We start from the raw sequence: 12,725 nt of genomic DNA, 5'->3' as shown, positions 1-12,725 counted from the left end.
GCTCCTTGTTTTCTTTTCTTTTTTTTTTTTTATTCTGGGGCAGCTTTAGCTCTGAGGCCTCGCTGCTGAAAACATAGATACAATGTTGCGGTCCGAGCCCGGCTGAATGGAAGCCCTTTTCTGGGGTTTTGTTTAGCTTCTTATTTGCAACATAGTATATAGTTGCTTAGAGTTGCAACTGAGAGGCTGGCAAGTTAGGCGGGGAACGTTGGAGTCTGCAGCAAGCAAGCCTCGTGCTCGCTTCAGTGCCTGGCTGCCGGCCGCCATCTTGGCTGACAGTTAATTTGCATATACTCACTGATTAGCCAATGAAAAGGGTAGCGGTCGTACGCTAATTACCATGTTTCTCTTTTATTAGTGTAGATAGGGCTACCCCCCCCCCAATATTCTTTCTGTACTAGTAATATCTTAGTAAACCATTTGAAAGTTTGTAAATGACCTTTCCTTTTCTAATTTTACTGACCAGATCTGCTTCCCTGCCTGTCTGACTTTTTTTTTTTTTTAAGATTTTTTAAAATTGATTTTTAGAGGGAAGGGAAGGAAGAGAGAGAAACATCAATGTGAGAGTAAGACATGGATGGATTGGCTGCCTCCTGCATGACCCCCCTTACCCCCACTGGAGATTTAGCCTGCAACTGGGGCATGTGCCCTGACAGGATTCAGACCAGCAACCTTTTGGTTCATCAGATGATGCCTAACCAAATGAGCCACACTGGCCAGGGCCTGCCTGACATTTTGCTAACATAAATCCTGCCTTCTGTTTCTTCTCTTTCTCTTTTGAAATTTAGTTGCTGTCAGGGTTGAAGCAAGTGGGCTATGCTGGTACCCTGCCTCACTCTTCTGCCTTCACACCTCTTAAGGTATCTTTTGTTACTGTAATTTACCGGGAACACTGGGGTGGTGGTATGTAGTGGAGGTCTTAACTTTTCCAGTGGATTGGTCTAACAGCAAGCAGTCGGGCATCTAGGATTACATGAAATGTACTTAAGTTATAAAACTATTTGAGTTTAACATTAATTTCACTTAAAGTTTTGTGAAAGTTTTATCATACCAGAAACAGTCATAAAGCCTGTGTTAATTCTTTATAAATGTCATTCTAATTTTCTTTCAGTGGTTTTTCTTTTGTCATGAGTTATTTTATTTTGACTAATATCAAATTTACTCTGATACTAATGTACATGCAAAGTAATTTGAGTTCTAGACCTCAAACTGTTACTGCCAAAACCCTCTACAGTGGCCCTAGGAGATCTATTTTGGTAAATAGTTTTATTGCTACACAGCCATTTGTTTATGTATTATCTGTGGCTGCTTTTGTGCTCAACAGCACACATGGAATAGTTGTGATGGACATCATCTAACCTGGAAACCTAAATAAAGAACCTGTAGTATATTATATTTTAAAGGACCATAGGGATGGTAATTCCATCTTTGTTATCATATGATACATAAGATATGATTAATAATCCTCACTGTCTGTCCTCCTGTGGTTTACGCTTATTTCTTGTATTTTTTTAAGATATATTTTATTGATTTTTTACAGAGAGGAAGGGAGAGGGACAGAGAGTTAGAAACATCGATGAGAGAGAAACGATCAGCTGCAGAACCTGTAGTATATTATATTTTAAAGGACCATAGGGATGGTAATTCCATCTTTGTTATCATATGATACATAAGATATGATTAATAATCCTCACTGTCTGTCCTCCTGTGGTTTACGCTTATTTCTTGTATTTTTTTAAGATATATTTTATTGATTTTTTACAGAGAGGAAGGGAGAGGGACAGAGAGTTAGAAACATCGATGAGAGAGAAACATCGATCAGCTGCCTCTTGCACATCCCCTACTGGGGATGTGCCCGCAACCCAGGCACATGCCCTTGACCGGAATCGAACCCGGGACCCTTGAGTCCACAGGCCGATGTTCTATCCACTAAGCCAAACCAGTCAGGGCACGCTTATTTCTTTCCAGAATGGAGATTTTCTAGTAAATAACAGTCTTCAAATATTCTTTATATTTGAAAATTATTATTATGTCACCCTTGTCTTATCCTTCAATAAACTCTGATCCTTTTACATGCCTTTCCCAGCCTTATGAACTTTCACAAGTTCTCTTCCTTCCATTTTGGTTCCACTGTCTCCAACTACAAATATATCTCTCATTCGAGCTCGCCTGGGGCTGAGCATGAAACACATCTTACAGAGCATTAGGCCGCCTTTTCCATTTCAATATTCATTTGCTCAGTATCTACTATAATTCTCAAATGTTTTAGTTAAATGACAATTCAACTAAATGATAATTTCTACATCTTATATCTTTTGTTTTCCAAAAGACTTAATTTTGCTTTTTTGAATATTTTTACTTCTCTAATTGACCATAGTAGTTTCAAATTCTTACATCATGTCCTTCTAAATGCTGACCCCCTTTTATAACATCTGTAAACCTGATACACCCCTCTGATGCTATAGGTACCTGAATGACTAGCGAAAAAAGTTTACAGTAGGTCCTCGGGTTTCCTCAGAGATCCATTCCTACGGCACAACATAATGTGATTTTTGCCCTAAGTCGGAACCCACCTGCATAAGCACCTACGTCACTCACATGGAGCACATACACAGCAGTAATGAAGTGAAACAGTTAAAAAAATTTAAAAGATAACAATTCCTGACCTTTACTTGTGGTAAATAAATAATAAAAAACATAAAGCACATATATACATACGTCGAAATGATGGAACTTTTTTTTTGTAAATAAACTAGGGGCCTGGTGCACGAAATTCGTGCACAGCGGGGACGGGGGGGGGCGCAGTTACTAAGCCCGGCCTGCTCCCTGTGGTTCTCTGCTCTCTGCGGACCTGCCTGGTTGATGCCACCGCAGGCCCTGGTGTCTGCTCTCTGTGGGGGCCTGCTTGCCCTTCCCCGCCAGGGCCAGGGGCGAGCAGGGCCCTGCTGTCTGCTCTCTGTCTCGCTGCCACAGGGGTAAGCAGGGCCCTGCTGTCTGCTCACTCGCTGCGGGAGATGTTGCCACCCCGCCCTGGCCACTTGCGCACGCGCTGGCTCAGAGTGCCTGGGTCCCAGGGATGTTCCCACCCCACCCCCAGCCTCTCGGTGCCTGCGCGCATAGTCTGAAGTGGCCAGGACATTCTGGGACCCCAGCCGCTCTGGGCCTATGCATGGGCCTACAGGCTCAGAGTAGCCTGGTTCCTGAGGACGCCTGTCCTCGGGACGCAGGCCACTTGGTGCCAGCGCTCGCACAAAAGGCCGCCTCACCCCCAGCCACTCAGCGTCTGTGTATGCAAATTAACCCGCCATCTTAGTTGGGTTAATTTGCATACTCCGAATTGGCTGATGGGCATCGTGGAGTGATGATCAATTTGCATCTTTCTCTTTTATTAGTGTAGATGGGATATGGCAATGTAACCATGAAACAACGTACATTGATTCAAGTCCATGTATGTCAATTCTAGTCCGACGTAACCCAAGGACTGCCTGTATAATTCTCTTCTGTGTTAACCCTTTGCTAGCCTTTCTCAGCTATGTTCCTTATTTGAGCAGCAATACAGAAAATTATTTGAGGAACTGTTTTCAAAATTCTCTCAAGTAAGCTATATAATTAATACCATTCTAGTTGTAGAGGAGAAAACTTAATTCATTACGCTTAATGGACAGTTTAGGGCATTGGGGCTTATTCTAAATCAGAGTCAAAAGACCAGATGGAAATTTGCCAGAAATTGTGTGTAAGTCTAACTTTTTACCAGACATGCTACACAGTCAAAGGATTCATTTTTAAAGATTTAGTCTTTATTTTTTGATATCCAGTTACTTTACAGAAGGTATACACTATAATTAGTGTGATTTTATTTCTGTTGTTGCTTAACCAGGATAAAAGTTGAGTTTATGTCAGTTTGCTTTTTTTGCTCTTTAGTTCTCTAAGAGTTCTCAAATTTAGTCAGTGGCTTGTGAGTGATTTGAATTAATTGTTTTAATATCCTTGAATGCAAGTCACTTAGATTTATCCTATATAATAAAAACCTAATATGCAAATTGTCCCCTCAACCCAGAGTTAGGGAATTCGACCAGGGGGTAGGGCCAGCCGGCCAACCGCCAGGTGAAGGGAGGCCCTGGCCTGCCGCGGTGGCAGCAGGGAGCCGGGGGAAGGGAGGTCCCAGCCAGCAGCCGGCAGCCACTAGGTACCCTACCCATGCATGAATTTTGTGCACTGGGCTTCTAGTAGTTTTAATAAAATTACATTTTTTAAAATCATCATTTTACAAGTTTCCTCTATTCTAGCTTTGTTTTTCATTACACCTGTGTATTGTCTTTTATTGTTTTGGGAGGTAGAGAACATTTCCTGCCATTCGGTGGAATTTTTTTCAACTCTTCCTTCTCTCATCTAATAAAGTTGCTGTAACTTTATCATTTTTTTCCCTTAGCCTAACTCCTACTAATAAGTTTTTTTAAATTCCTAACGAATATTTTTCCTCAAAAAAAAAGAAATATATATGGAATAATCTCTACCTTTTTCATTTTTCTGTTTGTGCCATTGGTCCTTGAATAAGTCTTTATTTAGCTAACTAGCTTTCTCCTTTCTAGCTCATTTTTTTTTAATATATTTTATTGATTTTTTACAGAGAGGAAGGGAGAGAGATAGAGAGTTAGAAACATCGATGAGAGAGAAACATCGATCAGCTGCCTCCTGCACATCTCCTACTGGGGATGTGCCTGCAACCAAGGTACATGCCCTTGACCGGAATCGAACCTGGGACCTTTCAGTCCGCAGGCCGACGCTCTATCCACTGAGCCAAACCGGTTTCGGCATCTAGCTCATATTTTTTAAAAATAAGGATAGTCTTTTGTTTCTTTATAAAGATATCCAGCTTTTGCCTCATTTGCCTGTAAATTTCTTTTAGTAGTTCCTCTTGTTATTTTAAGTTAAATGTATTTATTTAAATTCCATTTCTTTTCAACATTCTAAATTCAGTTTATTGCCATCTGTAAACTTGTTGAACATATTCTCTTTTTCACTAATGAGAATGTAGTCCATTACCTTACTCAAGAATGCAGCTTGCTTTTTAAATCTTAGTTCTCAGACTAAGAGTGTCAGATCAAGGAATAGTTACCACAAAATTGTCTTCCAGATCAGTCTAAGAATTTACGCAACAGCATGGCTCCTATTTATGTATTTATTTATTGTAGCAGTTAAAATTCCATTTCATCTGACCCAACTCCAATTAGAAATAAGAGATTTCTGGAAATGCCCTAGCCAGCTTGGCTCAGTGGATAGAGTGTTGGCCTGTGGACTCAAGGGTCCCGGGTTTGATTCCCGTCAAGGGCACATGCCCTGGTTGCGGGCTTGATCCCCAGCAGGGGGCATGTAGGAGGCAGCAAATCAATGATTCTCTCTCATCATTGATGTTTCTATCTCTCCCCCTCTCCCTTCCTGTCTGAAATCAATAAAAATCTATTAAAAAAAAAGATTTCTGGAAATATTGAAACCAAAAAGGAGGGAAAAAATGGGAGCAGATATGTATGTGTGTTTTAAAGTCATTCTGTTCAAAATGTGTCAGTTATTATAAAGTTGTATTTAAATTTTTGAGTATAATTAGATATCAAGGCCTAAAAAATTATTATTCTAGTACCCTGTTATTCTTCAACAACTTTAATCCAGCCAGCCAACACTTCTTTTTTTAAATTTTTATGTTTTTATTGATTTCAGAGAGAGGAAGGCAGAGGGAGAGAGAGAAATATCAATCATAAGAGAGAATCATTAATCGGCTGCCTCCTGCATGCCCCCTACTAGGGATTGAGCTCACAACCCCAGACATGTGTGCTGACCAGGAATCGAACCATGACCTGGTTCATGGGTTAAAGCTCAACCACTGTGCCATACTGTCTGGGCCCAACACTTCTTTTTTTTATGTTTTATTGATTTGAGAGAGAGTGGAAGGGAGAGGGAGAGAGAGATAGAAACATCCATGACAGAGTAATACCAGTCGGCTGCCACCTGCACCTTCCCCCCCCACCCCCCGCCCCCCACTGGGGAGGAAACCCACAACCTGAGTATATGCCCTGACCAGGAATTGAACCAGTGATCTCTTGGTTCATGGGTCGACACTCAACCACTGAGCTACTCTATCCAGGCCCAACACTTCTTTTTAAATTAGTTTAACTACATTTTCCTTTATTTAGGTAAACTTTATACCAGTTGACCTACCTCTTCTTCCTTTTTACAGTTCCTTTGTTCAATGAATGAAAAACATCTTGTATTCAAATTCTAGTCTAGAAATACAGCTATGTATAATATTTAAACACCTTGTTTCCTAACTGAAATAAAAAACCTTTATCATTCTTTCTTAACACATTAAATTTTATTCTGCAGAGGAGAGGGGAGAATACTTTAGAAACTATACCAGAAAAATACTATTATAAAATAAAATTTTATTCTCTTCTGTACATTTCCCAATAAATGATGATCTTTTTTCAGTCATAAGAAAGGCTTGTTATATAATAGGACTGTCTTTAGAGAATGCAATACATAAACCTTGTATTCTATAGAAATAAAAAATTTGGCCTTAAAAAAATATATAATCACTTCTTAGCCTTTTGGCTAAGATCTTGTGTAGTACCTGTTCTTATAAGTGTAAAAAGCATATAAAATTAATTCAGTAGTCCAAATTTTCATTTCTAGACTTAATTTTGAAAGAAAGTTGCATGGGTTTTTTCTCTTTTATAATCCTAATGTTCCTAAAAATGTGGAGAGTACCTCTTGAATAATAAGTATTGATATATCTCTTTTGCTCCACAGAATGATGACAGACCTAATGCTGTATCAAGTTCACCTACAACAGAAACAGGTAATAGACACAAAGGTGCAGTTCACCACATCAAGATTATAATTCTTTACCAGGATTTTCCTCATAAAGTATTTTTTTTTTCAATTACAGTTTACATTCAATATTATTTTTTATTAGTTTCAGGGGTACAGCATAGTGGTTAGACAATCATGTACTTTAAAGTGCCCTCCCCTCCCCAATATTTAAAGTACCCACCTGGCTGATAAATTATCTCTTAGAGATGAGAAATCAGACACAATATTGGGAACTTTCTGCACATTTAAAAATTTTTAATTCAACTGGCTGTTCAACTATTCAGCCATTTGGTATGAACAAATGAGCATGAGCTAGCAGTGCTATAGGTTTGCAAGCGACTATATTCAATATATTAACGTTCATTCTACCTTTATTGATACACCAGAATAACATGACAATCAAAAATACACACAAGCAGCCTTCCTACTGTCAGGGTTACTTTTCTGTACCAGATTTTGTATTAACAAAATTATTATCCTTTTATATCATTACCATAATTAATTTGATTTTTTTCATTTATTGAACTTTTGTGATATATGTCTGTTACATATTTAATGATTTTCCATCTCTTTTTATCTAATTTAACTCTCTGGGCCGATTTAGTTCATCATTCTCCTGCATATTCTTTTCCTGCTGCTACCCAGAGAAACCAGCCCCAGCGCCCTGAAAGCTTCCTTTTCCGAGCAGGTGTCAGGGCAGAAACAAATAAAGGTAGGAGATAGTGACTAAAGGGGGAGGAGGGAATGCTTTATACAATGACATTTACTGTTACATGCTTTTATTTATTTATTTTTTAATATATTTTTATTTATTTCAGAGAGAAAGGGAGGGGAATAGAGATAGGAACATCAATGATGAGAATCATTGATCGGCTGCCTCCTGCACGCCCCCTACTGGGGATGGAGCCGCAACCCAAGCATGTACCCTTGACCAGGATTGAACCCAGGACCCTTCAGTCCGCAGGCCGATGCTCTATCCACTGAGCCAAACTAGCCAGGGCGCTGTTACATGCTTTTAAACTTCTACCCTAAGATGTCACCTTGGCAAGAGCTTTAAACTCTGCATTTATCTGTAATCTTGCTGACATTAAAGCAGGAGAATCTTGTTTGAACTTGTTGTTTTTAATTTTTTTTAATTGATTTTTCAAGAGAGGAAGGGAGAGACAGAGAGAGAGAAACATCGATGTGAGAGATAACCATCAATTGGTTGCCTCCTGCACTTGTATCAACTGGTGATTGAATGTGCAACCCGGGCATATGCCACAACCAGGCGTTGAACCCTCCACCTTTTTAGGTGTACAGGTTGACACTCCAATCAACTGAACCACACTGGCCAGGGCCTGAATTTGTTTTAATTAGAAAGTTTCTTGGCCCTGGCCAGGTAACTCAGTTGGTTAGAGCATCATCCCAAAACACCATGGTTGCAGATTCATTCCCCAGTCAGAATACATCCAAGAAACAGCCAATGAATGCATAAATAAGTGGAACAACAAATTGATGTTTCTCTCTCTCTCTCTCCCTTCCTTCCCCTCTCTCCCTCCCTCTCCCATCCTAACCCTTTCCTTCTCTCCTTTTCTCTCTCTAATGTAAACAGTTGTTTTTTAAAGAGTTTCTTTATACCACCTAAAAGCAGGTTATAGTGTTTGAACAAATAAAATACTTTTTTTAAGGCTTTAGAGAATGTTTCTCTTCTCTACATGAGCTCTCTTTCAGATTTTTTCTTTCTGTGTTCTTAAAGAAATGAATCTGTAATTTTTTTTATCTAGTCTCTTTTTTGTGTGTGTTTTTTGTTTTTAGTTAATATGAAAAATTTCTGCCTGGTCCTAAAAGAAGTTACTACCTGGAATTAAAAACAAACATTTCAAGTCCAAAACTACCTTTAATATAACTGATAGTTGCACTTGCAGTGAGATTTAAAATCAAACCAGAGACATACTGCTGCTGAGATTGTAAATTAGTATGGAAAACTGTTTACATTATCTACTAATGTTGAACATTTGTATAGCCTATAACTAGCAATTTTACCTTCTGAAATATGTATACATGTATACCAAAAGATATGTACAAAAAGATTCATAGCAACATTTTTCATAATAGCTCCAAACTTAATGTCTATCAGTGATAGAATAGATTAAAAATTGTGGTATATTTATACAGTGGGATACCTTATAAGCAAGGAAGATGATCAGATTAACATACACAACGTGGATAAATCTTATAGTGTTTATTATAAGAAGACACAAAAGCATGCACACATAAATATAGTTTCATTCATAGAAAGTTCAAATATGGACAAAACTATTCTGGTGTTAGGAGTCAGGAAGTACATGGTTGGAACCTGTGGTGGTAGAAATAATCTTTGGGTACTGATGATAGCTTAGAGGAGCTTCTGGGTGTTGGTAATGTTGCATTTATTTACCTGGTTGTGTCCACTTTGTGAAGATAATTCATTGCAGTGTTTGCTTATGATTTATGTATAATTTTCTGTATGTGTGTTATTTTTCAATAAAAACATTATGAAGTGACACAACTGAGGTACGTGTCCTTGATTGGAATAAAACCCAGGACCCTTTGGAACGCAGGCTAACGCCCTATCCACTGAGCCAACCCTCTAGGGCTAGTTGTTTTTTTAATCAGAAAATTATAAATGAATTTCTCTTGTTTTATTTTGCACGTGATTAAGCAAAAGAGTAGTTCAGCCAAATCGGTAATGGACATTTGTTGGTTTTTTATACTATTCTCACGTTGATTTTGTATATTTGAAAATTAGCATAATGAATTTATTTTTAAGAGTTAATCCAGAAGTAGAAAGTGCTATACTTGAAAGAAAACTGTGATCAGGTGGATCAGAGTATTTTTCCAACACTGGCAAATCACCTTTCTGTCTTACATATTAATATTTTTTTAGGTCATGGTTCAACCCTTCTTTCATCTTCTGAACCTACCACTGATTCTACAGATCCCATAACAAGACAGAATACAAGGCAGAGAGAAGAAGAACTGGAATCAATAGATCAGCTACGGAAAGTGTGTACATTACCTTGAAATTACACTTTTTCATTATAATCCTGTAATCAATTATTTGTGACTTACAATTTTTAACAGAGTAAAGAAGTACCCATTGTATGACGAATGTAAAAGTAATTTTGCTATTAAAATTCTTTCAACTGTTTACTAGGAAAATGAGATGGGTTATTCTATAAAGCTTAGTTCTATAAAGCTGGCCCTACTCATTTAAAAGTTTTTTCTGCTTCATGTAAGAATTCTTATAAGAGTAATAATAATTTATATGTATATACTCATATACATATCACACATCATTTATAGTATTTATTTTTTTATTTTGGAGTTAAAAGAGAATCTAGTTTTTTTGTTTATTTTTTTTAATCCTCACCTGAGGATATTTTTCCATTGATTTTTAGAGAGAGTGGAAGAGAGGGAAAGAAATATCGATGTGAGAGAAACACATCGATTGGTTGCCTCCTCAAAAAACCCCGACCAGGGCCCAGGCCGGGAGGAGCCTGCAACTGAGGTACGTGTCCTTGATTGGAATAAAACCCAGGACCCTTTGGAACGCAGGCTAACGCCCTATCCACTGAGCCAACCCTCTAGGGCTAGTTGTTTTTTTAATCAGAAAATTATAAATGAATTTCTCTTGTTTTATTTTGCACCACTATGTCCTGACTGCCATATATATGTAATTGATATCCTTAACCTATTGACTTAGATAGAGGATAAAATAGGGATTATAAAGTTATTTGTGTTTAGTGATTTCTAATTAAATATATTCATTGTAATTCCATTATGTCCTGTGTGTCAGCCACTCTTCAGTTAATATATTACATGTTTTCCTGTTCTTTTAGCATATTGAGTACCGTTTGAAAGTATCTCTGCCTTGTGATCTTGGAGCAGCTCTAACCGATGGTGTTGTTCTTTGCCATTTGGCCAATCATGTGTGGCCTCGATCTGTCCCAAGTATTCACGTTCCCTCACCAGCTGTAGTAAGTTTATTATGTTAAAAAATGTTGGCTGTTCATCAGACATTTATTAAGTACAATGGCAGGCATTGTGCAGAATGCTAGAGATGCAAATATGAATAGTGCAGTCCCTGCCTCCCTACCCTTCTACTAGAGAAGAAAATGGGCACATAGACAATGACTTACAGCAGTGTGCTAAATGTTAGAAGAGAGGTCTGTAAAAGGTGTGCAATTGGAGTACAAAAAATGGATCACTTATTTCTGCCTGAGGAATTCAGTAAGGCCCTCCCAGAAGAGGAAAAATTGTAGGAATTCTGACATAGTATTTCTAGATTTGAAAGATAAGGAAGATCATGGCACATTCAAGGAATTTTAACTTGTTCAGATTGATCCTGCACAAGGTGTGGGTGCAAATGGCAGGATATGTAGCTAGAGAGGTAAGGCAAAGGCCAGCACCTGTTTTTGTAATAAAATTTTATTGGAACACAGTCCCGCTTACTTGTTTATATATTATATGTTACTTTCAGGCTATTAACAGAATTGAGTAATTGCAACAGATCATATGGCCCTCAAGACTAACATTTATTTGATCCTTTAAGAAAAAGTTTGCTGACTCTGATCTAGAGCATTGAGTTTATAAAGCAACTGGCAAGAATATTTTTAACATTAGCAAAATTTTTAAAACTTTGCTAGTAACATCACATTTTTCTTCCTTTGCAGCCTAAATTGTCAATAGCAAAATGCAGGCGAAATGTGGAGAATTTCCTAGAAGCTTGCAGAAAAATTGGTGTGCCTCAGGTAATAACTTAATCATTTTTATATTGCTTAAATAGATGGTTATTATTTTCCTAAAATCTTTCAGAAATGCAAGTATCTATAACCTTATAGGGCTAGCTTTTAACTAAACTGATCATTACTAACATGATTTTGTGTTCCTAGAGGCAATCAGTATACTTTGAGCATTTTTCCTTAATAATTTCTAAGGACCAAGCAAAAAAATCATACACATATAAATTTATTTATTTATTTATTTATTTATTTTAAATCTTTATTATTGAAAGTATTACATATGTCCCCTTTCCCCCATTAACTCTCTCCAGCTCACCCCCACATATAATTTTAAATGTATTGTAATAACTAATGCTAATAATCAAAAATAGTTATTCTGACATTTTCCTAAACATTCCTACTTGCTCTTTGACTTGTAATACATCTTCATGCATAATAGAGTCTGTGTTTCAAAATAAGTGCATCTTCGATTTGAGAATGCTTCAGTAAGTTTCAAGTATTTTCACACTTGTAATACTTTTCTTACTTGTTTATTTTGAAATAATTTTAGACTTAGAGAAATGTTGCAAAAATATCTCAGAGAGTTATTGTGTACACTTCACCCAGGTTCCTCTACTGGTAACATCTATCTAAACATAGTACGCATCCAGACTAACACACACTGGGACAGTGCTGTTAACTGAATTACAGACTTTGTTCAGATTTCCCTTTTTCCCACCACGCTCTAATACTTTGGAATTTAGCATTTAGCACCCAAGAGGCCATTTCTAGGCTCTTGTCCTACTATTGAGATTTATTGCCTCTGACTTCCTCAGTCACAGCTTTATTGCCTTTAATAGTGCAAAAAATTAAACTTTATAGATGTGATTAAGGGATATGAACTTGATACACTTTTTATTCATTTTACCCTTTTAAAAACAATTATGTTAAACCAACTAAGCATGATACTCTTTTTTTTTAATTTATTTTTTATTTTATTTATTTATTTATTTGTTTTTTATTGCTTAAAGTATTACAAAGGGTATTACATATGTCTCCTTTTTTCTCCTGCCCTTGACAATCCCCTGGCCTCCCCTACCCCCCAGTGTCTTATGT

The 12,725-nt window shown here is 37.4% G+C and overlaps 1 protein-coding gene across 11 annotated transcripts in view; it reads left to right on the top strand.

Moving 5' to 3' along the window:
- Nucleotides 1-12,725, top strand: part of LRCH3 (leucine-rich repeats and calponin homology (CH) domain containing 3) — a 109,350-nt gene that overhangs the window by 89,384 nt on the left and 7,241 nt on the right. For 7 of the 11 annotated variants that reach the window (XM_014545275.1, XM_005873142.2, XM_014545273.1 and 4 more), the window contains 6 exons: nucleotides 789-860; nucleotides 6,802-6,850; nucleotides 7,469-7,576; nucleotides 9,773-9,891; nucleotides 10,728-10,865; nucleotides 11,562-11,639. In XM_014545275.1, coding sequence (XP_014400761.1) covers nucleotides 789-860; nucleotides 6,802-6,850; nucleotides 7,469-7,576; nucleotides 9,773-9,891; nucleotides 10,728-10,865; nucleotides 11,562-11,639 — 564 coding nt within the window. The remainder of the gene's footprint in view (nucleotides 1-788; nucleotides 861-6,801; nucleotides 6,851-7,468; nucleotides 7,577-9,772; nucleotides 9,892-10,727; nucleotides 10,866-11,561; nucleotides 11,640-12,725) is intronic. The other 4 variants (XM_014545280.1, XM_014545276.1, XM_014545277.1 and 1 more) reach the window with 3 other exon arrangements.

The sequence above is a fragment of the Myotis brandtii genome, unplaced genomic scaffold (genome assembly GCF_000412655.1).
Source record: "Myotis brandtii unplaced genomic scaffold, ASM41265v1 scaffold4, whole genome shotgun sequence".
NCBI lineage: Eukaryota > Metazoa > Chordata > Mammalia > Chiroptera > Vespertilionidae > Myotis > Myotis brandtii.
This window is presented reverse-complemented; position numbering and strand designations above follow the sequence as displayed.